Source organism: Cannabis sativa, chromosome 1, assembly GCF_029168945.1.
Source record: "Cannabis sativa cultivar Pink pepper isolate KNU-18-1 chromosome 1, ASM2916894v1, whole genome shotgun sequence".
In the NCBI taxonomy this organism is placed as follows: Eukaryota; Viridiplantae; Streptophyta; class Magnoliopsida; order Rosales; family Cannabaceae; genus Cannabis; species Cannabis sativa.
The window spans coordinates 4138057-4162250 of record NC_083601.1 but is presented as its reverse complement, the minus strand read 5'-3'; the positions used below and the strand labels follow the sequence as shown (position 1 = coordinate 4162250).

The following is a 24194-nucleotide window of genomic DNA, read 5'->3' as shown; positions in this document are numbered from 1 at the left end:
TATAATCTTTAACAAACTCATATGTTCTGGACTTAAAAAGAATTCATACATTATATACATATAATCATGATATAAATCATGTGAACCATGCAACATAAAATGTTATTTCTGATCTTTATTAATAAGTAAATCTGATTATATGAAATGAGTTTTATTTAGGGCATAAAACCCAACAGCATCTCCAATGGTCGTCTGGGCGTTGATGCCTGGTGGAACAGTCATGTTATGAACATCCTGGCTATGTGCAGAACCGTTGTTTCCAGTCTCTTGCACATCAGGCACAATTTCAGTAACAGGAGTTGTTCCATCATTCACCACGCTTCCCGTCTGTCCAGGATTGACAGCGGGTGGAACCGTCGAACTCCCTGGGTCCTGCAACATCGGATCCAGCGTCTGTGAGTTTGCTGGGTCGGACAGGCCTCTGCGAGTTTGCACCATCGTGTCGAAAGAGCAATCTGTGATTCTTCTCTCAATGAAAGCACCAAAATGTTGACTTCACTTTTAGCCAACGACAATGAGTCTTTTGATAAGCGATAAACGATATGTCGTAATAAGAATACGTAATAAAGCAAATAATAATAATAATACTAAGACACAGAAATTTTATAGAGGTTCAGCCTCGAGCAGTTCGGTAATAGCCTAATCCTCGTTAGTTGTATTGACTTAAGAATAAGGAAGAAGATTCCTTTTCTTATAGCTCTTACAATAGTATCTCTGAATATATAATTCTTAGATAGCCTTAGCTTATAGTGTTTCGGCGTATGATCTCTGTTATACAGTTTCGATCAATCTCTTGTCTCCTCCCTTGCCTAGTGAACATTCCTCACTATTTATAGGGCAGGAAACTTGAGGAGGAAGAGTTTCCTCTCTCGTTACAAAGCGCATAAACACAAAGATTGTGGGATCATTATTGAATGCTAGGATCGTGGGATTGAGGTCATATACACTAATAGTGGAATCGTGTGTATGTCGTATCCACGCAAGTTGATGCCTGAGTTATAGGGATTGAGCTGGTGACTCACGAAGTGCTTGGCTGAATTCGCTAAGTGTTGCTCATTCTGCACGGCTCGTTGAGTATTCCATCATGGACATGCCAGCAAGGCATCCTGCTCAGCATGTTGATCCGACCAGGTGCTCTAAGTTGATGCCACGTGTTACCATTCTTGTGATGCCACGTCAGAGTGCCAATTTCGGGATAACAACTTACATGTTTCCTGGAAGCTGCATATAGATAATATGCATAGGCATAGGCTGAGATCAAGACTGAGCTAGTCTGTGGCATGTTATGGGCGTGTTTTGTGTTTATGGGAATACTGGTGTTGTATGGGACACTGTAAGATAAATGGTTCAGAGAGCATATACCGATGGGAGATAGCGGATTATGATTACTTCAAGTCTTAAGAGTAAGACTTCGTGTTATCAAGTTTGTAAAAATTTAGTGAGTCGTCAGAGGATGCAGGGTTAATTTTAAGAGATGGACTTGTGACACAGTGTCGAAGAGTCGACACGAGCAGAAGCCAGAGGGCGAATTCATGGTTTTGGGTGATTGATAGATCATTGACTGCATGAAAGAAGCTCATAAGAGCACTTATGCATTGGCTCAAAGAGGCCTTTTGCATGAAGTTGTGGGTGTGTGGTAGGGTCGGGGGCCAATATTGAGTACTTCGGGAAGAGATTGCTGGCAAGAGTGCACTTCGTGCTATATTGGGTGTGGTTGACTTACGAGCCTCATCTAGGAAAGACGCATCAAATTTTGTCCTCGATAAGAGTGTCTTGGTTGATTGCCATTAGGAGGATGGTGCGCCATGGAGTTAGCATGTGAAGTTTTTGAAGGGACTTATCTAGAAGGACTTGGCTTAAGTGGAAGTGTGTTCTATAGGTGTCGTTGGGTATGGTTGGTTATGAACCTCACCCCGAGGTGTGCACCATACTTAGTCCTTGTTAAAAGGAGTATGCATTGGATAATTAGCGAGTGAGCTACTATCAAAGGATGTGATAGCTTCAACGTCAGTGTTGCAAGGGCTACTTAGTTGACTGAAGGGGCATTGTGATGGACTCGGAGGATTTCATGTAGGAGGAAGTATTCAAGTGCGGAGGCACTACTCCATGGATGATTCTGAATAGCAACAGTGGCATAGGTTCTTTGATCAAGTCCAAGAGTGGGCGAGGGAGATTGTCGCCAAGAGGGTCGTTCTACAAGGATAGAGGAACAAGTGCAGACTTAGGATTCGGATGAAGCTTGGAGTAATCTTAAGAGTCGAGATTAGGAAGTTTTGCCTGTGGTTCGTTGATGAGGGCATCAACATGTTGAAGTGGGGGAGAATGTAACATGTGAGCCAAGATGGCACGATACAAGCTAGGTGATGCCCACAAGGTGGCCAAGTGGTGGTCAAGTGGTGGCGCATATTGGTGTGCATGCTGGTGGCATGTTGATGCTTAGTTTGTACGGTAGTGGCATTTTTATAAATACCTGTGTCTGAATCGGGATAGGATTTGATATTCACAATTTATTCGGGTCTATGAATACAATGGTAGAATTCGATTTGAGAAAATCTGTGATTTGGTATATGGTGTTGAACATATGTCTACAAAAAAAAAATCATATATGTTCTTGGTAAAATGGCTAAAAGCTTAGAATGCTCCTTAAGAGGGGAGTACTTGGTGTCAGCTCTCTACCACCCCCTGGAACCTTGGTGCTAAGTGAGCTATTAAAATTCAGTAGGACTATTAGGACAGGAATATGCGGACCACAAGGGGACTCATTGTTGGGTTTTGTGCCCTAAATAAAACTCATTTCAATATAATCAGCTTTACTTACTAATAAAGATCAGAAATAACATTTTATGTTGCATGGTTCACATGATTTATTTCATGATTATATACATATAATGTATGAATTCTATTTAAGTCCGTAACATATGAATTTGTTAATGATTATAGTGTTGTCAGCACAGTGGAATATAATCTTAATTATATGTTCGAAAGTTTATTCCCTGATTTGTCAGTTCACTGGATTTAGACTGACATGATAATCAGTGATAGGTATTCTTACACCTTGGATAAGTGTTATGTCCTTTCCAGGGCATTGGCAAAGTTTACCAGTATCGGATGTATGGAGTATACATCGAAAGGGACCGATATTGAACTTTGATTAGATATATTAAAATTTACCGTAATATCTATTCAATTCAATATCGCCTGTTGATCCTAGATCAAATGATCTTAATCCTGATATGGTTAGGTTCGATCTCAAGAGTATTATACATGTTCTTTCATTTGTTAGTTAAGCCTACTTTTGGGTGAAGGTGATACGTACATTTTGGGAACATGGTAGTATAATTGAGTGGGAGCGCTAACATAAATATGAAGTCTATAACTTCTATAGGAATTTAGAAGTGAAACGATGATATCCTTCGAGCTTGGCTAAACATAGATAAATGGTGGAGATCTCATTTCACTTCGCTGAAATATTATTTATACGGAGCTAAGTGTTTTAAGGATAAAATACATTGAAGGTGTAACGGTAATTTTAGTTCTTATTCAATGTAGATCATCTATTAGAGGGTCATTGATCAAATTAGGATTATAACAATGGATAACTAATAGTGTATCTATATCGTGGAACATATAGAGCGTTCTATATGACTAAGAGTGCAATTCCAAGTTCTAAGTGTGGATTCAATAAGGAATTAATAAGTTAGGGAATTTACTTGGTAAATTCGGTTCGACTTATTGGAAGCTCGGTTATATAGGCCCGTGGTCGCCATACTAGTTGAGACCATACTGCTTGTAAGACTCAGTTAATTGATTTTAATTAATCAATTATAATTCTAAAGTTAGAGTATGTCTAGTTTATGAATTTTCACTAAGCAAGGGCATAATTGTAAAGAAAAGAGATTCTAGGTTTTATTTGTTAATTAAGAGACTTTATATGTCTAATTAATAAATAGATTAAATGACAATATTATTTAATAATTAATTTTTACTTATTAAATAATTAGAATTGACATTTAAATGGTTGAATTGGAAAATTGGCATTTTCGAGAAAATGGGATTGAGAAATGACAAAATGGCAAAATTACAAAGTGAGGCCCATTATCCACTAATATGGCCAGCCACTTTGTATAGGGTTTACCATTTATATTTTTCATTATTTTAGTGTCATACAATTCTAACCTAAACCTAGATGGCATTCTATAAATAGAAAGTGATGGCTTCAGGAAACTATGCAATGCATCTTATTCTTTTTCAGAGAAAAACCTGATTCAAAGTCGCCACTCTCTTCTTCTCTTTTCCTCTCTTCTATTTCGAACCTTTGAGTGAATAGAGTAGTGCCCACACACATCAAGTGGTATCTCAATCATGGTGTGGAAGATTGTGTAGAATCTATCAACAAGAAGGAGAATCAGCATCAAAGGAATGAGAGAAAGAGATCCAGGTTCAGATCTTGATTATGTTCTGCTACAGAAAGAAATCAAGGGCTACAGATCTGAACGGAAGGAGACATTATATTCCGTTGCACCCAATGTAAGGTTTCCTAAACTTTATATGTGTTTATTTCATTGTTTTAGAATTCATATTAGGATGTTAATGAAACATACATGGTAGTAAATCTAGATCCTGGTAAAATATTTCCAACACTCATATGTCTCCATGAGTTAGAATACTCATGGAAACTATCAGGCCAACCCAATAGTGCATCTAAAAATGCTACCATAGGTTAGCAAGTACGTTTCCATTGGCTTGCCAATATGGCCCTTGCACAGGACGTGGCTTAAACCTTTAAGAGACATTGTGGTGTGCCTTGGCTACGAGTCTCAACGCGAGATGACACGAGTAGTCATTTGTGGGCTAGTTTGGATACGCACATGGGACGGAAGCACCATGCTTGAAAGAAACAGAGGTCTAACGTATGCTACTAGTTTAGTGGCTTGTCTCGAGGGCCTACCAATATGCGTGGAGGCATGGTGCCTAGAGAATTGGATCATGGACGTATGGGAGTCCTTGGGTGATGAGGGAGATTGTAAGAACACTATCGAATGAGGCATGATTAGAACCGTTGGCAGGTCAGCTTAGTGTTTGCATCTTGCCACTAATGCTACCTTGGTCACGAGTGACTAGGTAAGCGATGGTGTTGCGATTGCCTTTTCATAGTGGAAATCTATGGACAATGCAAGTATCTTTGCTAGAGAGCTTCGATGCATGGATGCACTCATGCATGTTAGCAAGTATGACTCAACGAGAGTTGTCCAAGAGACAGAACTGTGCACGAGGTACACGGTCGCGTGAAAAATGAGCTCATTATTACTCGGATAGTTTGAAGGATGACCTTAGCTTAGAGAAGTCGAGGTACCGCACGGGTATTTTGCTGCCTGAAAAGGTAAGCCCATGACACTAGGCAGGTAATAGTAACTTGTAAAGTGTAAGGTTATTTCGTTAAGAAAAGGTCTATATTTATATTTATATTGAATCTTTGAGCCTAAATGAAACACAAACAATTAACAAATGTAGAAGAAGATAGAAAATAAAGAACAGAGAAAAGAATGAGAGGAAGATCATCAAATAGTGAAAAAAGAGTTGTATTAAGAGCTTAATATGAACTAGATTATATATCAGAGTAGTATCAAGAATTAGTTAAACATAGTTGGACAAACTAATGTGACCACTAACTTACTCTCTCGACTAACTTATAACAAACTCTCACTACAAAAAATAGCTGCCTTTAGTGACAAACTTTTAGTCACAATATAATTTTTTTGTGACTAAATAAGACTTTTAGTCACAAAAAAAGTTTCTTATGACTAAAACATAGTTTTTAGATACATGACCGTCTTATGCCTCTCCACACATGGTCGTCTAAGATGCTCTATTTTCTTACAGATCCAACATCTAAGATTCTTTTGATTATCAAACTGTGATTTAGATCTTGATTTTCCTTTTGAACCTTCGTGACTTTTTCTTTCTCACTTCTGCCCCTTGTATAGAATCCATCACTACTTCCAGAGTTCTTTGACTCACTCTTCTGATTCAGCTCTTTTGAATTCAAAGTTGATTACACATCATCGAGTGTCATCGACTCTCTTCCATACAACAATATATCTTTAAAGTGAGCAAAGGACTTTGGCAAAGAACTGAGCAACAACAAGACTTGATATTCATCTTCAATGGTAACACCAATATTTTCAAGATCGAGAATCAACTTTTTAAGCTCATCAATCTGCTCTCCAACATATTTGTCTTCCATCATCTTGAATGAATATAGGGCCTGTTTTAGATATAATCTATTCACCAAGGATTTAGTCATGTACAGACTTTGAGTTTCAACCACACATTTGCGGTTGTATCTTCCTTTACAACCTTTCTCATAACCTTATCTCTAAGATTCAAAATGATCGCACTATGAGCCTTTATAAGAGTCTCTTTCTTTTCTTTTTCATACATCAAATCAGGAAGATACTTCTCTCCCAACAGAGCCTCATACAACCTTTGATGAACCAATAGATCCTTCATCTTCATCCTCCATAATCCAAAGTCACCCGTACTAGTAAACTTTTTGACATTGTATTTCGCAACAGCCATGATTACAAACCAAGCTTTGGTACCAGTTTGTTGTGCATGATTCGCTTGGAATCAAAATAGTGGTCACCTTAAAGGTGGACACTATATTTGACTAGCATGATTCGCTTGGAATCAGAAGTGTTAGGTTGATAAATCGCTTAATCTTCATACAAGATTATAATATGAATTTTGAGATTTGGAACATAAGCTTTCTTAGTGTTTTACCCATTGATGGTAACCTATCTTAACACTAGTAAAAATCAATTCTTAAGTTCAATATGTAATAACAAGTCAATAGAATGAATGTGATACTCAATTGTCCCATTTATGGATAAGTACATGTAGCGAAAATTAGAGGATTAAACCGAAAGGTTTTTTAATGGAACTTAAGCGTAAGAAAACTCACTTAAGCTTAAGAAAGTTTCTAAAGAGTTATGAGACACCAAAACTCTACCTGCATGGACTAGGAGTTGGTGCTGCCTCTTATGAGAATTGAGAGTTATTCTCTAGAAAGTCTATAAATTGGATTTGTGCACATGGCCATTAACGGTACAAAATCAATCCATAAGCTTCTTGAGTGAGCATAGCAAAGGTGTGTGTGTTATCACTGGTTTGTTATCAAAGAATAGTGATTTAATGCTACGGCAACTAAAATTTCAGCAAACTTTGTGGTAATTACACTAATATAAAATTCAAGTCGAAAGACATTTTACACTACGCACAAATACAATAATTTCTATTATAGTGGAGTTATTTAATCAAGTGGAGGAATATTATATTACTCTATAGTATAATGTTTGATTAAATAAATAAAATATTGTGTTACAAAATTATTTGTTACAAATGAGATATTATTTAATCTAGTGGGAGAATATTGTATTATTTTGTATAATATAATGTTTAGATAAAATAACTAAGTCACAAATATTTAAGTGTGATAAATTATTAATTTTGTCAAATTATAACATACATTATGGAGTTACACAAGAGTTACAAAATGTGTATAGAATGATCACAAAATAAGAGTTGTAAATCCTTTAATTTGATGATCACTTGAATATGTAACTCTCACCTCTTTTTTACTCTTTAGTAAAAAATGTTACAAATTATTTATGAATGTGAATGAATGATATATATTAAAAATATAGTTGTTGGAGACTTGATTTATTCATTTATAAGGTGTATAAATAATTCAAAATTAAGTAGGAGTGATTCACAACATTTTAGAGAAAAATTAGCCAAGCTGAAAAAATTGGTAACCGGTAACTAGCTACTATTTTTTTCAGCATACAAGTGCATATGTTTTTGAAAGTCGGAAGTCTTTCTAACAGCTCAAAACTCCTCTAAATTACCCAATTCATACCATAAATATTCAATTTATGATTGTTAATATCAAATGGCTTTATAGTGGTCATTCATATTCATATGGAAGTGAATATCAATATATATAAAGGAAAAATAGTGATGTAGCATTCTAATATTAGTTCAAATAAGTCTATGTATTATCTCCTTATTTTTCTCATTTTTTATATTTTTCTAATAAAAAATATTCATATACGTATATTTTTATATTTTCTAATATATTATTTTATCTAATATTTTAAATTAATAATTATTAATTAATAAAAAATCATAAATATTTACCTTTATATGTTTAACTTCAGTCGTATAATTTTATTTTTTCTAATATTTTTATTCAACTATTTTAAATTAATATAATGAATTATTAATTAATTAAAATTTATATATCTATATATTTTTTATTTTTCTAAAAAAAAATATTCTCATAACTCAGCTTCATAAGTCAAGCATATATTTTTAAAAAACCATATATATTATAGGTTATACATATAACTATATAATATTTATTCCAAAAATATCTATTTGGTTTTGTTACGAAAAATATAAATAGCTACGCAAGTGCACGTAATCAAGTAGTGCTCACACAGGTGAGGTTGATCCCACAGGGAATTGAACTGAATACCACTAAATCAGACTTATATTTCTATTTGGTAACCGAAAATTTGTGATTGAAATAAAAATCAAGATTAACAAGAAAATAAAATTATGAAATAAAAGTATTTAATCAAGGATGAAAAATTAGGGAAAGAAATCATGTTGCTTTAATTGTCCAATTATTAATGTTAATTACTATTCTCTTTCTCAATGTGAATGACAGATTATAAAAATTAACCTAACTCTTTTAAGATCTTTTAGGTGCTAAATCATATGTTATCTAATCATCTCCGAGTTAGACTAACACATAATCAGTATTAAGCAATAATCTCAACGTCACTAAGGCTATGCAAATACTTTTGTTTCACATCAAAGCCTAGTTTATCTAATTTTAGCATTCTCAATTCTCACTTTTTCAGATTTTGAATTGGATCATAAAGTATGCAGTAGGTGATCAATCTTAAACATGTAATTAATACAAATATGGATAAATTCACAATCAAGAAAGGAGAAATAACAATTATCATTAACCAAAAATAATATCGATCAACATTCATCATGTCCCCAAATAGGAGTTTAGTTCATAATCTCCATAGTCAAATCCATAATTAAAATTGAAATAGAAATTAACATAGAAAAATTAAGAGAGAAGAAAAGAACTAGTTGAAGAAATCGATCTGGGTCGCCACAAGCCGCTCTTGAAGTCCTCTCCTTTGTTTATAGGGCTCCCCTTCTGAATAATCATAAAAAATCATGAACTCCTTTCTAATTGAGCCAAGTTTTCTCTTTAAAATTCGTAAAATTGCAAAATTACCCATAAACTCGTCAGGAAGGCTTCGTCGCGAGGAAGCATTTTGCCCGTCGCAATGGCGAAAGCATCAACAAAATGGGAAACTTTCTACCAACTCCAGTCGCAACGAAGGATTCTGCCTGTTACAACGGGCTTCGGCAGAAAATTTCTTTGTACATTTTTTCTCAACTTTATCATTTCTTGTCCTTTATTCTTGTGAATACTTCCTTTAAACATTCAGGGACCTGAAACAAAAGAATCAATCGTAAAATAGCCCTAAAACTAGAAACAAAAATCAAAAATTATCCAAAAATACGACCTGAAACTTAGACTAAAATTAGTCTAACAGATTTGCATAAATGACCTGAAAATACGACCTATTATATTTATATCTCTTTTTTCTCAACCACACACGATGCTCAAACTTCTTTCTCAAGCATAAATGATTCTATTTTCTAATTTTCTAACCTTTTCTTCATGCATACATGATTATTTTATTCAATAATTATAAACATATAATATATGTAGATTATATTTTTTATGAGAACAATTTACTATTTGTTCAAATAAAAATCTATCATAATCATAAGTAATCGAACATTAGCAATACATATATACCTATACTCTTTGAAAATATATATCTTAAAAAAATATATTGCGAAAAAAAGTGTTATGATATATATTAAATATTTTTAATATTTAGTTCGAGTTTCTAATTCTAAAAGTGGTATTAAACACATCAAATGATAAGTTATTGATTTTTTTATTTATTTATTTATTTTTTTTTTTTGTATTTTTGATGATGTATGATTAAGGAATTATTATAATTTTTGTTAGATCTTAAAATTGTGTTAATAAAAATATTTGAGCTTCAAGATGGAATCTAAGATTAAGATTGAGAATTAGGAAGGGAAATAGTGACAACTACAAGTGAGATATAATGATTACAATAAGTGAGATACGGTGATAAAACGTGAAATACGGTGATAACAACGTACCAGAGATACAATGATGACAACAAATTTGAATGAATGAGATATAGAAATAGTGTATTATGAGAAAGATTGCTTATCAATTCTTATTATTTCTCAATAATTTATTTGATATATGTAATTTAAAATATGTTAAACATCCCCTGGGAAGTGCGGTTTGTTTACTAGTTTTATAAATAGAGGCCATATTATGTACTTGTGAGAGATATAGTTGAAATCAATTATTGTTGTTAGAACCTTGTGAGGATATGCTCATCCTTAGACACTAAGCTGAGTATATAAGGCTTGATAAATTCTTAAGAGCATTTTTAGAGTTTCTCTAAGTGTTCATATGAAGGAGGAAATAACTTTTAAGACAAATTAAGATTCTTGGGCCTTTTCCTTTTAAATAAAAGCGTTTATAGATAAATAAAGTAAGAGTTAGACCTCTCAGTCATTACATAAAATGCTATCTGACATAGAAGAAAGCATAACCATAGGGATAATTACACCACATACTGAAATTTTTAACTTTTTTACTTTTATACTGTGGGGCGGAATTTTTTTCAAAAATATTGTGTAAGTTTTATACTGTGTACTGTGTTAAGTTTTCACTGTTGTTCTACGGTTATTTTTTAGTTGTTCCACTGGTATTTTTAGTTGTTCTGTTTTGTGTTCCACTGTTGTTTTATAAAAATACAGTATTTTTGAAAAGATTTTCGTGTGACAGTATTTTTGTAAAAATTAATCCAAATGCTAGTATTTTTTTAAATTTTCCTAACCATACCAGTTACATTGTTAGCAAAAGTCCACCTCGCCAAATTATGAGCCGCAAAATTACAAAGTCTAAAAATAAACGAAAAATTACAACTAAACAAAATATTAGAGAGATGTTTACATTGATGAATATAATTATCAATACTCCAATTGGAACAGTTTCCTTTTAGACCCTTGATAAAATCACTCTCAATCATAACAACATTGTGCTTCATCAGAATAGCCGTCTCATAAGCTAATCGACATACCGCAGCTTCTCCAATAAGCGGGTCAACCGACTCTAACTTTCTTGTAATCTTGATGCAATACTTTTATTTATATTTTAAGTATTTTGATTGTAATTCTCCTATTATCTCTTGAAAATATTTTCCACCACATGGAACTAATTGAACCTCAAATTTTACCTTTTCATCTTTTAACAATTCACACCAAATGTTCCAACATCCAATTTATTGGACAGCCTCAGCCTCTGTTGGAGATGCTATGTACTCTTCTTGAATTTCGAACATGGAAGAAGAGGACTAGGATGAAGTCCTCTGGAATTCCTTCAAAAAGTCCCTCTATTGCCTATGTTAGCAAATGTCATCTTCAATTGAGCAGTTGGGCTGATAATGTAGTACCTTCCTATAGTAAATAATGTGATAGGTGAAAATAGGTCATGGAGTTGGGAAATTTCATTTTGATTAGTGGGATTTGATTATGGGAATAATTAAATAAGGTATTATTTTTAAAAAAATATATATATTTTACGTTTAAAGAATTTTTTTTACATACTAATAACAAAAAATAACATGCAGATAATAAAAAATCAATAGCAAATTAACATGAATACAACATAAAAATATCGTATTTTCTGTAAATAAAATCACAAAAATCGTAAAAATGATTATATTTCCGTGAAAACGTATTTTGTAATTTTTTTTTGTTTGTTTTTGTGTATTTGTGAAATAATCTCTTGATTATGGCTATTCGTGGCCCAATATTTTGGGCCCAAAGTCTTCTATGTAATAAGGAATAATTACATAAGACACTATTTTTTGTAAAATATTTACATTTTTACGTTCAAAGAATGTTTTTTTACATTTTTACGGTTTTCCAAAAAATAACACGAAAACAACATAAAATCAACAAGAAAACAACATATAAGTAACATCAAAATAACATCAAAATAACAACAAAAAAAACAACAAAAAATAACATACGTATAACAAAAAATTAACAACAAATGAACAAAATTTCAACATAAAAATACCGTATTTTATGTAAATAAAATCGAAAAAATCGTTAAAATGTTTAAAATTCCGTGAAACCATATTTTTGTTGTTTTTGTGCATTTGTGAAATTAACCCATGAAATAATGTGTGATGAAATATGCTTGTGGAATGGAACCAATAATTAATTAAGCCTAGTTCCTTCCTTGTAAATTGAACGTTACCTAACACATATGGGTGATAAAAATAGTAAAGGTTAGGAGTGAATATATGTTATATGACAGAATGCAAATAATATTGAAGATAAACAATAATAATAACAATATGATTTGTAACCAATTGTGGGGCAGGTAGAATGGAAGCATTATAATTATAACAGCTGCTTTTGATATGAAGTTTCCACCATCAGAAGCAAGGAAGGGAGAAACAAGCATGTAACGACATTATAATCAGTCATTAGCAACCTATAATCATAGCTTTATATATAATAATAATAATAACAACAATATCACATCTAATAATAGCATTTTTTTGTTTATTTTTGTTTCCATTTGAAACAAACTTATCTTATTCCACCGAATGAAAAGACATGAAATATATAATATATAATCACTTAGTAATTTAATTTCATAATTAACATTAACACAACTTTTCTCTTAGTATTAATTCTGCTCCCTCTAGCTCATTCATAACTCTAATGCACAAGCATATACTATCATTCATAGATCTAGATTAATAATAGATGTGTTTTTGGCCCTTGATTAATAATTTATTGGTTCATTTTCATTATTGTTATGTAAGGTCGTGAGATTTTAATTGGGTTCTTAGCTGTTGGAATATCATTATAGTCATAACAATTTAGAAGAGTCAACTCTACTAATATCTATAATAAAGCTCCAGTTGTAAGTTGATTTTATTGAGTAGGAATAAAATATGTATTTAATTAATTTTTGTATACGTTGTAACTAAAAGTATTTGTTAACATTTTTGTCTTTAAAATTTTATTTTAGAAAAATAAAATTGTGTTTTACAACTTTTTTTTTAAAAACAAAAATATATATATGTTCTGTAAATTTTATTTTTATTTTTATTTGTTGATTTTATTTAAGTCGGATCTAGATCAGGGTTTAAGTTCGAGACCGGTCGAAATTGGGTCCGGGTCTGATCCAGGATCCAAGTTCGAGGGTCTAGGCCGGGTTTGGGTCCTAGTTCGGGGTTCAGGGTTCAAGTTCGATCCAAGGTTCGGGTCCGGCACCGAGGCCACAGTTTGGGTCTAGCACTAAGAGTCAAGTTCGAGGTTCGAGGTTCGAGTTTGGGATTCAGATTCTGGTCCAATGTCGGGGTCGAGGCCATAGTTCGAGTCTAGGTCCAGAGCCGGGAGTCGGGGTTGGGATTGAGGTTCGGGTCTGGGATCCCGGTCTGAGGTTCAAGTCCAGTCTGGGATCCAATTCTGGTCTGGATTTAGGTCCAGGTTCCAAGTCGAGTTCCAATTTCGGTCCAAGTTGGGGCTTGGGTTTGAGGTCAGAGTCGGGATCGGGATCGGGATCGGGAGTTTGGGTCCGGGTCAAGATCCGGGTTCCAATGTTAAGGTTGGGATCGGGATCCAAAATAACGATTAAGAAAAAAAATTGTTTCAAAAAATTTTGAAAGTGATTTTTTTTTAATTTTTAAAATTTTGATTCTCAATTAAAAATTAAAAAATAAAAGCAGTTTGATAAAACATTATTTTGGAAATTATTTTTATTTTTCTAATTTTAAAAATGAAAAATTGATTAAAAAAATGTTACTAATTTTTAAAATTTGATAAATCTTGTTTAGCCATTGTATATGATGATCATAACACATCATGCAAAGTTTGAAATTAACCAATACTTTAAGCGAATTTAATTAAACTCCCAAATTTAATTTTTTTTTTTTTTTGTCAAGATGTGACACAAATCATAACTAATGGAAGTAGTAAATTAAGAACATATGTATTTATTTTTTCTTTTTTGAGTAAATAGAATTTTTGTTCCATTTAACTATAATTACATATATTATATAATTTCCAAAACAAAAAAAAAACATATATTAAACTCTAAAATATATTGCTAAAATATGGCTTAATTTTGTATTATTCAGAATTTAATTTTTTTTAGAGTTTAATAAATATGTCTTTTAATCATTTAATAAATAATTTTTTTTAATTTTATTCAATTATGTGTGTTGCAAGTGGTATTGCCACCTAAGGTATAAAAATACCATATATGCAATTTTTTTTGCCACATGTGACTAAAGAGGCAAATTTTTATAAAGAAAAGCGATATTGGGGACAAACTAATTTATATTTTATATTTTTTAACAATTAACTACTTAAATCGATTTTTTTGGGGACACAAATTCTCGTTTTATTTGCTATTTTTACTTTTGTCCAAAAGACTATGTTAAGTGTCACTGTGAACATATCACTGTGTACACAAGTGTACACATGACAAATTTTTAGTGTTCCCAACTAGCAGGGTGAGATAAATAATCTCATACATAAGATTTTTTTTTAATCCTTTTTTTTAATTTTAATTTTATTAATATATTTAAATTTAATAAGAATTTTAATGAAAGAATTATAAATTTGTTATCAAAAACTTATTTAATAAAATTAATAAAAATGTACAATTTTAAATTATTATACATAAGCTTTCAAAATTTAAAATAATATTAATTATACAATAGCTACTTAAATTGATTATAAGAAATTTCCAAAAAAAAAATGATTGTAAGAGAAATAACATGATAATAAAATTATGTATTCTTTTTAAATTACTAGAAAATTTATACCATTAATTTAGAAAACTAATATTTGTAGTGGTTAAATTATTATTTAGCTTAAATAATTTTATATTATTCAAATATTTTTACTTTATTATTATAGTTATTTATTAAATATAAATATGATAAATTATTTTATTATATATTTGATTACATATGATATTTTATTTTATTGTTTTTATAATTTTATTATTTTGACCCTATTATTTTTTTATTTTTTTAGAATTATTTATTTAATGTTATAAATTTTTATTTTTAAAAAATAAATAAATAAAATAGTCCAATTTATTTTCAAACCAAATACAAAAGTACTTTGAGTATAATCCAATCTTATTTAGTCTATTCTAATTTTGATTTCCAAACAAGTCCTAAAAGAAATAGTTTGGAAAAAAATTTACGAGCACAAAAAAGTTTTAAGGGGAAAAATTAAAATATGGTAATAATTGATGGGAAAAAATACTATTTATTTTTTTTTTCCCCTCAAAATACTAAAACACTATAAGAACAAACATGTTTTCTTTTTCCTTCAACAACAATTACCAATTACACATATTGAGACTGATGTTCTTATGGTGGTCAATGCCTTGAAAGCCCCCTTCAATTCAAATTCAGAATTCTCAGATTTAATTAGTGATGTTCTTAGTCTTTTATCCTTTTTCCCGAATATAAATGTATCACATGTCCGTCGTTCTGCTAACAATACAGTGCATGGGCTAGCTAAATTTGCATTAGGGCTGGATGAGGCTTGTACTTGGTTGGAGATTATTCCTCCGCCTATATACTCGGTTATTGTAAACGAATTTTGATTGTTTAATAATAACTAAGTATTTTCCCTAAAAAAAAAAAAACTTGTATGGGACCATCTTTCTGGATTATTTTTTTTTAAAAAAAAAAAAATATCTTGATTCTATTTATATAATTATATATATTTATGTTTATATACAATAGCCCCAAGCTATAATGAGTGGTGCAAATTTCATATATTAAATTAAATTTAGAGATCTAACCTACCATTTTATATAGATCCTTTCCCCCCAAAAAAAAGGAAAAAAAAAATAGCATTTTACTACAAAGTTACCACACCTCTACGACATCAATTTCTTAAGAAGAAATTTTTAAATTTTTTTAAGAAAATTTACACAAATTACTTAAAATTACACTTTTTATTATATATATATATTTTTTGTTTTATTTTTACGAATTTATAATTTTTTTAGAAGAAAAATAATGTTATTTTTATGTTACCACAATATTATACTATATTTTCTCTATATGTAAACAAGGATATGTTAAAAAAATCAATAAAAATAAAAAATAAATAAATAGCATGTTTGGTATTGTTTTCTGTTTTTTGTTTTAAAAAATTGTTTTTAGAAATGAGAACAAAAAATAGTTTTTGAAGTTTTTAAAACACAAGTCACGTTTGGTTAGTGATTTTTAAAAACAATATGGACCAAAAGTGAATTGGTTTTTAAAACAGTTCAAAATTCTTGTTTTTTGTAACTTTATTTTCTGAAAACTGTTTTTAAAAAACAAGGCCAAACAAGCTAAATTGTTTTTAAAAACAAAAAACAGTTTTTTAATTATGATGTCAAACATGCACTAAACTTTTCGTAATTTTTGAATATTTGTGAAATAATCTCATAATTTTCTTAGTTTACAGCCCATGATTTTAACTTTTGGAAAACCAGACATTTGCTACCAAAAGAAACGACAACAAGCTTTCATTCCCCAAAACCTTGTCATACCTTTATCAGCATATATCTTTAAGAACTCAGTTAATATTTGTTTTACTTTATCAAAAGAACCACGCGAAGAGCAGAGACATGAGATGTAATAAATTAATAGGTCAAAAGCTTTGTTAATGGAGGACAAAGTTCACCTCTTTACAAGCCAATTATCTCAGTACACAAAATAGGTGATTACAGAAGAAAAGAGCCCCCAAAAACAATGCATATCCATTCTACAATAGAACCCCAAGATTTAACACTTCCCAACAAAGCTAATTTGGTCCTAAAGAAAAGGACATTCCAATTCCAAAACATGGAGTAAAGAAAAAAAGGAAACTCCTACAGTTATATAACTACCAGTAAGCCAAGTTAGTAAGAGTCATATCTCTAGCTTTTCACCATTACCAAATAATGGTTGAATCAGAGACTCAAGCAGCTACTGCAGGTACTCAACTCTTGAACAACTGATTCCATGGAGGGCCTCTCAATGGGTGATTCGTGAGTACATAACAGAGCAATCTTTGCAAGCTTTGAAGCTTCATATTCAAAGAATCTGCCTTGGAGGTTCAAATCAATGAAGTCTTGGAATCTGCCTGATTCGGCTCCAACACGGATTGAGTTGGAAACTTTCCGTTTCCCAGAGAGAATTTGGAGTACTAGCACCCCAAATGCATAGACATCGCTTTTCTCTGTAAAACGGCCGGTGGTAGTGTACTCTGGAGCTAAGTAGCCCATGGCGGCGGAAGCCTTGAGTGCTGAGAAGACAACATCATTGGTAAGAAGCTTATGCAGGCCGGAATTTGAGAGCAGCGGGTTGAACCGCTGGTCGATGAGGACCTTCTCGGCTGAGATGTTTTGATGGACAAGAGCAGGTTTGTTTGGCTTGAATGCATGTAGAAAAGCTACACCTGCAGAAGATTAAAGATTTACTATGAGTGATTAATGAGCTCGGAAATATAAAGCAAACAAAACTTTGTATTCTAATTGATAAGAAAAGAGTATTACCTTTGGCAATGCCCTTGACAATAGAAACTCTAGTTGACCATTCAAGGACCTCACCATCACCATCCTTCACGTCAAGATATTGCAGTAAGTTTCCATTAGGCACGAAATCGTAGATGAGAAAGCACTCGCCGCGGCCTCTTGAGCAACAAAACCCTCTTAGCTTAACTAGATTCTCATGCCTCAATGAGGTCAACATGTTCAACCCTTTCAAGAACTCAGCATCCTCTGACTTACAGCATGATTTACCAATGCCCTTGATAGCAACCAGTGACCCATCTCTCAATATCCCTTTATAAGTTGCAGAAAAGTTACTCTTTCCCAACAAATTCACTTCTGAGAAGTAATGAGTAGCAGCCTCAACCTCATCCAAATTGAACCGAAAGCTGTGGAAAACTTCTTGAGCAAATGCACTCATATTCTTTCCATCAGCCAAAGGATCCCAACCATTAGAATACTCTAGGCTGATAAGAGGGGATCCATTTTTCCTAACCATCCCTTTAGCTTGATGGTCAGTACTAAGCCGTCCCTCAGCAACCTCTAAAGAGGTCGCGAGCCTCTGCTTCCTCCGACGATATTGAGTGAAAGATAGAATTCCTATGGCTAACAATGCAATAGATACTGCCACAGTACCAACAACGAAAGAGGCTTGATGGGATCTCGACACATTCGAACACCCAGTTTCACCGCAAGGCAGCTTAACATTTGCTGTCTCTGGTATGTCTCTTGTTGGCAAACCAGCTGAGCCAGTGCCAAATGGTTCAGGTCTATTTGGATTAACATGATCTGAAGAGTTACAAGGGTTCAATGCTGCAAATCCACTTCCACATAATCCGAGATTGTTTTCATATCCGAATCCTTCATTAAGTTTCTTTAAAGCTTCATCAAGCATAGAAAATAGAAAACACAATTAGTAACATAACCTTTACAAAAAGCATAATCAACTAAGCAAAGAAAACTCATAAGCTAACATTACCAAGAGGAACACTGCCGGAAAGACTATTGTTTCTAATGTCAAGAACTTCTAGCAAAGGGGCATCAGCTAGTTTAATGGGGATGGAGCCAAAGAGATGGTTGAAACTCAAATCTAGCCTCATTAACATTTCCACATCTCCTAAACTTGCTGGTATTGCTCCAGTGAGGTGGTTAGATTGCAAGGCAAGGACAGTGAGTTTCTTTAGAGATCCCAGTTGAGTAGGTACGCTTCCAGTCAACTGATTGTAGCACAGCTGTAAAACTATTGACCAAAATTGCACAAACAAGATCAGAAAACTGTAAAAATAATGGATTAAACAAAATATATCAATATCAATTTATTACATGAATTTTGAAACTATACACAAAAGAAAATAAAAATGAAACTGTTGTATCAATGATCCATACTGCATATAAAAGGTGAAACTAGTAGTACTTAAATCCATGATTAGATTCACTTAAACATAAATGAAAACAACAATAAAATTAGCCAAAAACAACAAATACTTGAGAAAAAAAAAACAACAATGAAGAAAGAGAGAGATTTAAAAGAAATAAAGTAAGGAAAGAAGTTTCAAAAGTCCAAACTTTATCACTAAATGAAGAAAAAAAAAAAAAGGCTTTTGCCAAGTACTACTACTAACCTTGCAAGTTGGCCATGTTTCCAATCGAAGGAGGAATCTGGCCAGAGAGATTATTAACATTGAGATACAAATCTGTGAGATTTCTGAGGTTGGAGATTTCTTTTGGTATCTCTCCGTACAAAGTGTTATAGTGCAGATAAAGGCCAGTCAAGTGAGTGAGGCCAGCAATGGCAGGAGAGAGCTTGCCAGAGAGTCCCTTCCCCTGAAGTGAAATGTTAGCCACACGTCCCAAACCATTGCATGCTACACCATCGAATGAGCCATCACAAGGATCTCCATTAACGGCCCATGAAGAAAGGTACAAACCTTCAGGGTCTAAACTAGCTTTGATGTTCATGAGTGCTCCAAGCTCTGCATTACCACAAACCCAAATGGGGTTCGTGATGAAAATGAGAATGGAGAAAAGAAAGACAGTGAAACTCATCTCTGGTTTCTGTCTCTGTCTCTCTGTTTTGGGTTTGTTTTACTGGCTTTTTTAATGTTAAAAAGGAAAAATACACAAAACAGAGAATTAATAGGATGTTCTTCTTCACCTAGAGAGAAATCCCTTTTTGGCTTCTTGAAAAAATGGTTAAGAGAGAAGAAACTGAAATAGCAGAGAGCTTTGTTAGCTTCTCTAGTGACAGAACCAGAGCAGAGGAGAGAGTAGAATTTATTTTCTCTTTCTTTTATGATATAGTGAAAATGAAAATGAGAGAAGGAGAGAGAGAGTGGAACTATGGCCGTTGGATCGATCTGTAGGGGGAGTTTGGACCATTCATTCATTAAATGGGCCTAGTTTGAGTCTAGTTGCATACTACAACTTTTAAATATCCACTATTTCTATTTTGTAAAATTAATTATTTTATAAAAATATACGAAAAGATCGACTTTCTATTTTTCCTTTTGAAAAAATAAAAAAAATAAATAAATGACATTCTAGTCTACAGTGCCAGATATGCTCCCACACCCACATTGGCAGGAAAAGACTAAAATAAAAATAAAAAAGCAGATTTGCATGTGTTCTAAAGTAGATGGTTTAGGTTTGGGGAATAAAAAAATTAAGTGAAAATGAAGAAACAAACAATACAAAACAAAATTAAGATGCACACAATAATTAGTAGTTTTTGAATATTTGTTAGTTATAATAAAGGTTTGGTTTTGTTTGAGAAATGTATTATTTTATGTGGAAAATGAAATGAGTCTTTTTGTCATTTACATATCCTTCAATCTTAGTTTAGTGAAACATGTTAGTGTCCACCATGTCAAAAAATAAGAAAATAAAAAATAACCCAATATGTAATGTAAGTAATACCCTAACATAAATAATTCGTTTTGTTAGTCATTTTTGTTTATTATAGAAAAGATTATGTAGAGTGTAATTTAAAAATTATAATTTAGTGATAGCAAACATTTTGTCAAAATTATAAATTTTTTGTATAAATTAAGTGAAGAATAAAGTTGAAATAGGCTGTGCGTATGTCTTTTCTTAATTATTTTTATTTAATTTCTAAAATAATTACAACTATTTAACAATAATCCAATAATTATATTTTATGTAACTATTAAAATCTCTTATATATATAATTAATTATATATTTCTATTTTTATTTAGAAAAAACTATATATTTCTATTTTTATTAAAAAAAATTATATATTCATTGCAAAAAAAAAAAAACTATATATTTCTTTTTAGGAAAAAAAACTATTTGAAAAAAAAATTATGCATTTTTAAAAGTTTATTTTCAATATCGTACAAAGAAATTAATTGAAAATAAACTTTACTATAACTAATAAAAGTTTTATAGTTTATTTTCTTTTTTATATGTAAAATTAACTTTAACACCAAATTTATTCATAATTTTTTTGAAATTTGGGGAGAAATTTACTATAACCGTAATATAATATCAATTATCATATAAAAAATAATTAGATAATATTTTTTAAAAATATCAAATATTTCTTCACTTTTAAAGTTTTTTTTCTCTCCTCTTCTAAAGTCTCTTCTAGGGTTTCTTATGCACCTTGGGCGTCGCCGCCCAGATCTAGATCGGTGGCACCCAGGAGGCTAATTAGTCTCGACATGTTGCGTGTTGGGGAGGAAGTCTCCTCTTAGTGGGTTTCGGTGTTAGCGGGTCAGGTGGGTGTTGGACGTTGTTCTTCAGGACCGGTTCCTTGGCGCCTGTTTTTTCAGGCGACCGGTCACTGCTTTTGGAGGTTGTCCATCTTTGTTGAGATGGTTCTTACCGCTGGTCAGAGGTCTATGGTGGTTCTGTCCTATTGAGCAGCGTGGCGCTGGTGGTGGGCTTCTTTGGGTTCTCACCATTTCATTTTTGAGGAAAATGCTTGGTTGTGGTCCTTCTCAGATGTGTACTTTGGCTTTGGAGTGTTGTTTTTTTTTTCCTCTTTTTTTCAGATCTCAGTGTTTTCTCGTGGGTTACTATTCAGGCATCCTGGCTCCAGTGCACAATGGTTGTTGATTAGCTTTCGGAGTGTTGTAGATGTAGAGGGGGGACTCGGGTCTTACCCATATGGATGTGCTTCTCTTGTCATAGCACCTTCACCATTCGGTTAGCCGATATTTGTGTCATCTCCTTGTGAGTTTGTGCGATTTGTCCGCCAGGCATGTAGAGTTTTGGCCCCTTTCTTAACCTTGAATGAAGTCTTGTTTCTTAAAAAAAATATCAAATATAAAATTACCTTACCAATTAAAGTAAAATAATATTTATTCTATAATTGCTTTTAGTAGATCCCTTATCTATTTGGACATCCTAACAAAAAATTTAGTCTATTTTTTTAATGATCATGTGAATTGTAGAACCACCTGTAAATTTTTTACAAAATTTCAAATATTTTATAGTGTAGAAAATAAGAATCAAATAGTTATTTACCACTGTGTAAAAAAACAGTCGCGTGCAACAAAATATTATTTAAACTTTATTTTTAGTATTGTAAATTATTTTAAAAAAATTATAGATAATTTTAAATAACTATAATGTACACAATTATGAAAATAAATTGGACTAATAAATTATTCTAAATGTTGAAACAGATATAAGGTCTACTGAAACATCTCTTTAAGGAAGTGTATAGTAGACTTATCCATTGCTCTTTATTCTTATTTAAAATAGTTGAAAAAAATTAAAAAATTGCTAAAATATATTATTAGTACTTAGTACTCTTCTCGGTATTATATTGCTATTAGTGTAATTAATTATTAGATTTCATATATAACTTAAGAAAATAGTTTTTAAGAAATATTATTAACTAATCATAAAGTGTTACTTATATAAAATATTGGGACAATACTAATGCCTTATAATAATGTTCAAAAAATTATTTGTAATTTGAGATTTGAATGTGTTTTTTTTTTTAAGCAATTGAGAGTGTGGTTAAATTTTTAAGAAAACCCTATCCCATAATATTCTTGGAGATGGATATATGGTACTAGTCCTTGGAGAAAGAAAAGCAAAGCCTTAAATAAGGACAATTATATTATTCAGAATTGTAAGGGTTAATAAATACAACAACTAAAATTTAAATTTCATGGTGAAAGAGAGATTTTTTGAATTCATGTAGTTGAAGCTCATACATTATTGGTGTTTAATTATTATAGTTTTTTTTTCTTTTTTTGGTGAATTATTATAGATAATTATTTGATTGTAGAAAGAAATTGAGCATTTAACTGGTTGGTCTTTAATATTAAAATCATCGAAGAGGGGTTCGAAATTTATGTCGTGTTGGGTCCAGAGTACTAGTCTTACCATTACATGTGCCACGTGGTTTCATACAGATAAGCAGTTTCAGTACAATCGAGGGAGCTCAGCTGCGTTTGAATTCAAAATCTGATGATCTGATGCGTGCAATTTACGGTACACCCTAGTCGCTTCATGATATTATTGGCTAAGTCGTCAGCGGAAGCATTTAATTGGGTTGGAATTCAAAATTCAAAAAAAAAAGAATAAATAAATTAGTGGTAGAATAGTAAATAGTGGACTCCATTCCATTCCATCCATCTCTGCTGCCGTTACTTTTTGAGTTTCAGTTTGTGATGTGTGTCAGAGAGCTTTACTGACTCCATCTCCGTTTGTCTCTTTAGCCCCACCTCAGTAGTACTTCATATTTTCTTGGCACCACATTCCCTATTTATTTTATTTTTACTCTCCCAATCCCATTTTATTTTCTTGCTAAATCAGTAGTATTTTTCTTTTGAATTATCGCTGGAATCGTTGACCAAAAACCCAGTCTAAAAGGCCTTTTACTCTTTCTTTGTTAAAAATTATGAAATGGACTGGAGTGAGCTAAGGATTGATTATATATAGGGTCGAAAGATAAAAAAATAAGAGTAACTTACTATCTACTCGCAATTAACTCTTAAATTAATTTTTGCTTTTTGAGGAGTGCTAAGTAAATTCTTTTTTGCACTTTCTTTTATACTCTGTTTTTAATTGAGTGACATGTGTAACAATCTAAATTATGTTTAAAAATAGTTACAATTAAGTCCTCATTTAGTTTTTATTAATAATAATTAAAATGAGTTATCTCATTTTTTTATTTTTTATTTTTTTTGAAAACTAATAATTAATCTATTTATTTTTACTAATAATTTAAATTTTAAATGTGTGATTCTATTTACTTGTTTGTTTATTTTTTAGACAATAAAAAAACTTAATTAAATTATATAATTTTTTTATTAAAATTTCATTTTTTCAATAGATAATATGTACCACAATAAACCATTTTTAATTTCTTTTATAATAAGTATTGGCTATTTACTTTATAAAAAATGAAAAACT

At 31.7% G+C, this 24194-nt stretch overlaps 1 protein-coding gene across 1 annotated transcript; it reads right to left on the bottom strand.

Annotated features, from left to right (window-relative positions):
* Nucleotides 1-16903: 16903 nt before the first annotated feature.
* LOC115707999 (protein NSP-INTERACTING KINASE 2) lies at nt 16904-20077 on the bottom strand. The gene is made up of 4 exons (XM_061102832.1): nt 19420-20077; nt 18777-19037; nt 17804-18679; nt 16904-17706 (listed from the first exon to the last, which is right to left on the bottom strand). Exons 1-4 carry the CDS (start codon nt 19841-19843, stop codon nt 17219-17221), a joined length of 2049 nt encoding a protein of 682 aa, XP_060958815.1. The 5' UTR covers nt 19844-20077; the 3' UTR covers nt 16904-17218.
* Between the last annotated feature and the right edge of the window lie 4117 nt (nt 20078-24194).

Bases quoted from the DNA above. Each gene is read 5' to 3' on its own strand.
- LOC115707999 (XM_061102832.1), bottom strand. From the start codon at position 19,843: ATGAGTTTCACTGTCTTTCTTTTCTCCATTCTCATTTTCATCACGAAC. The intron at 19,038-19,419 runs GTTAGTAGTAGT...TTTGGTCAATAG, and splicing joins AAACATGGCCAACTTGCAAG to TTTTACAGCTGTGCTACAAT. The intron at 17,707-17,803 runs GTAATACTCTTT...AATCTTCTGCAG, and splicing joins TGTCAAGGGCATTGCCAAAG to GTGTAGCTTTTCTACATGCA.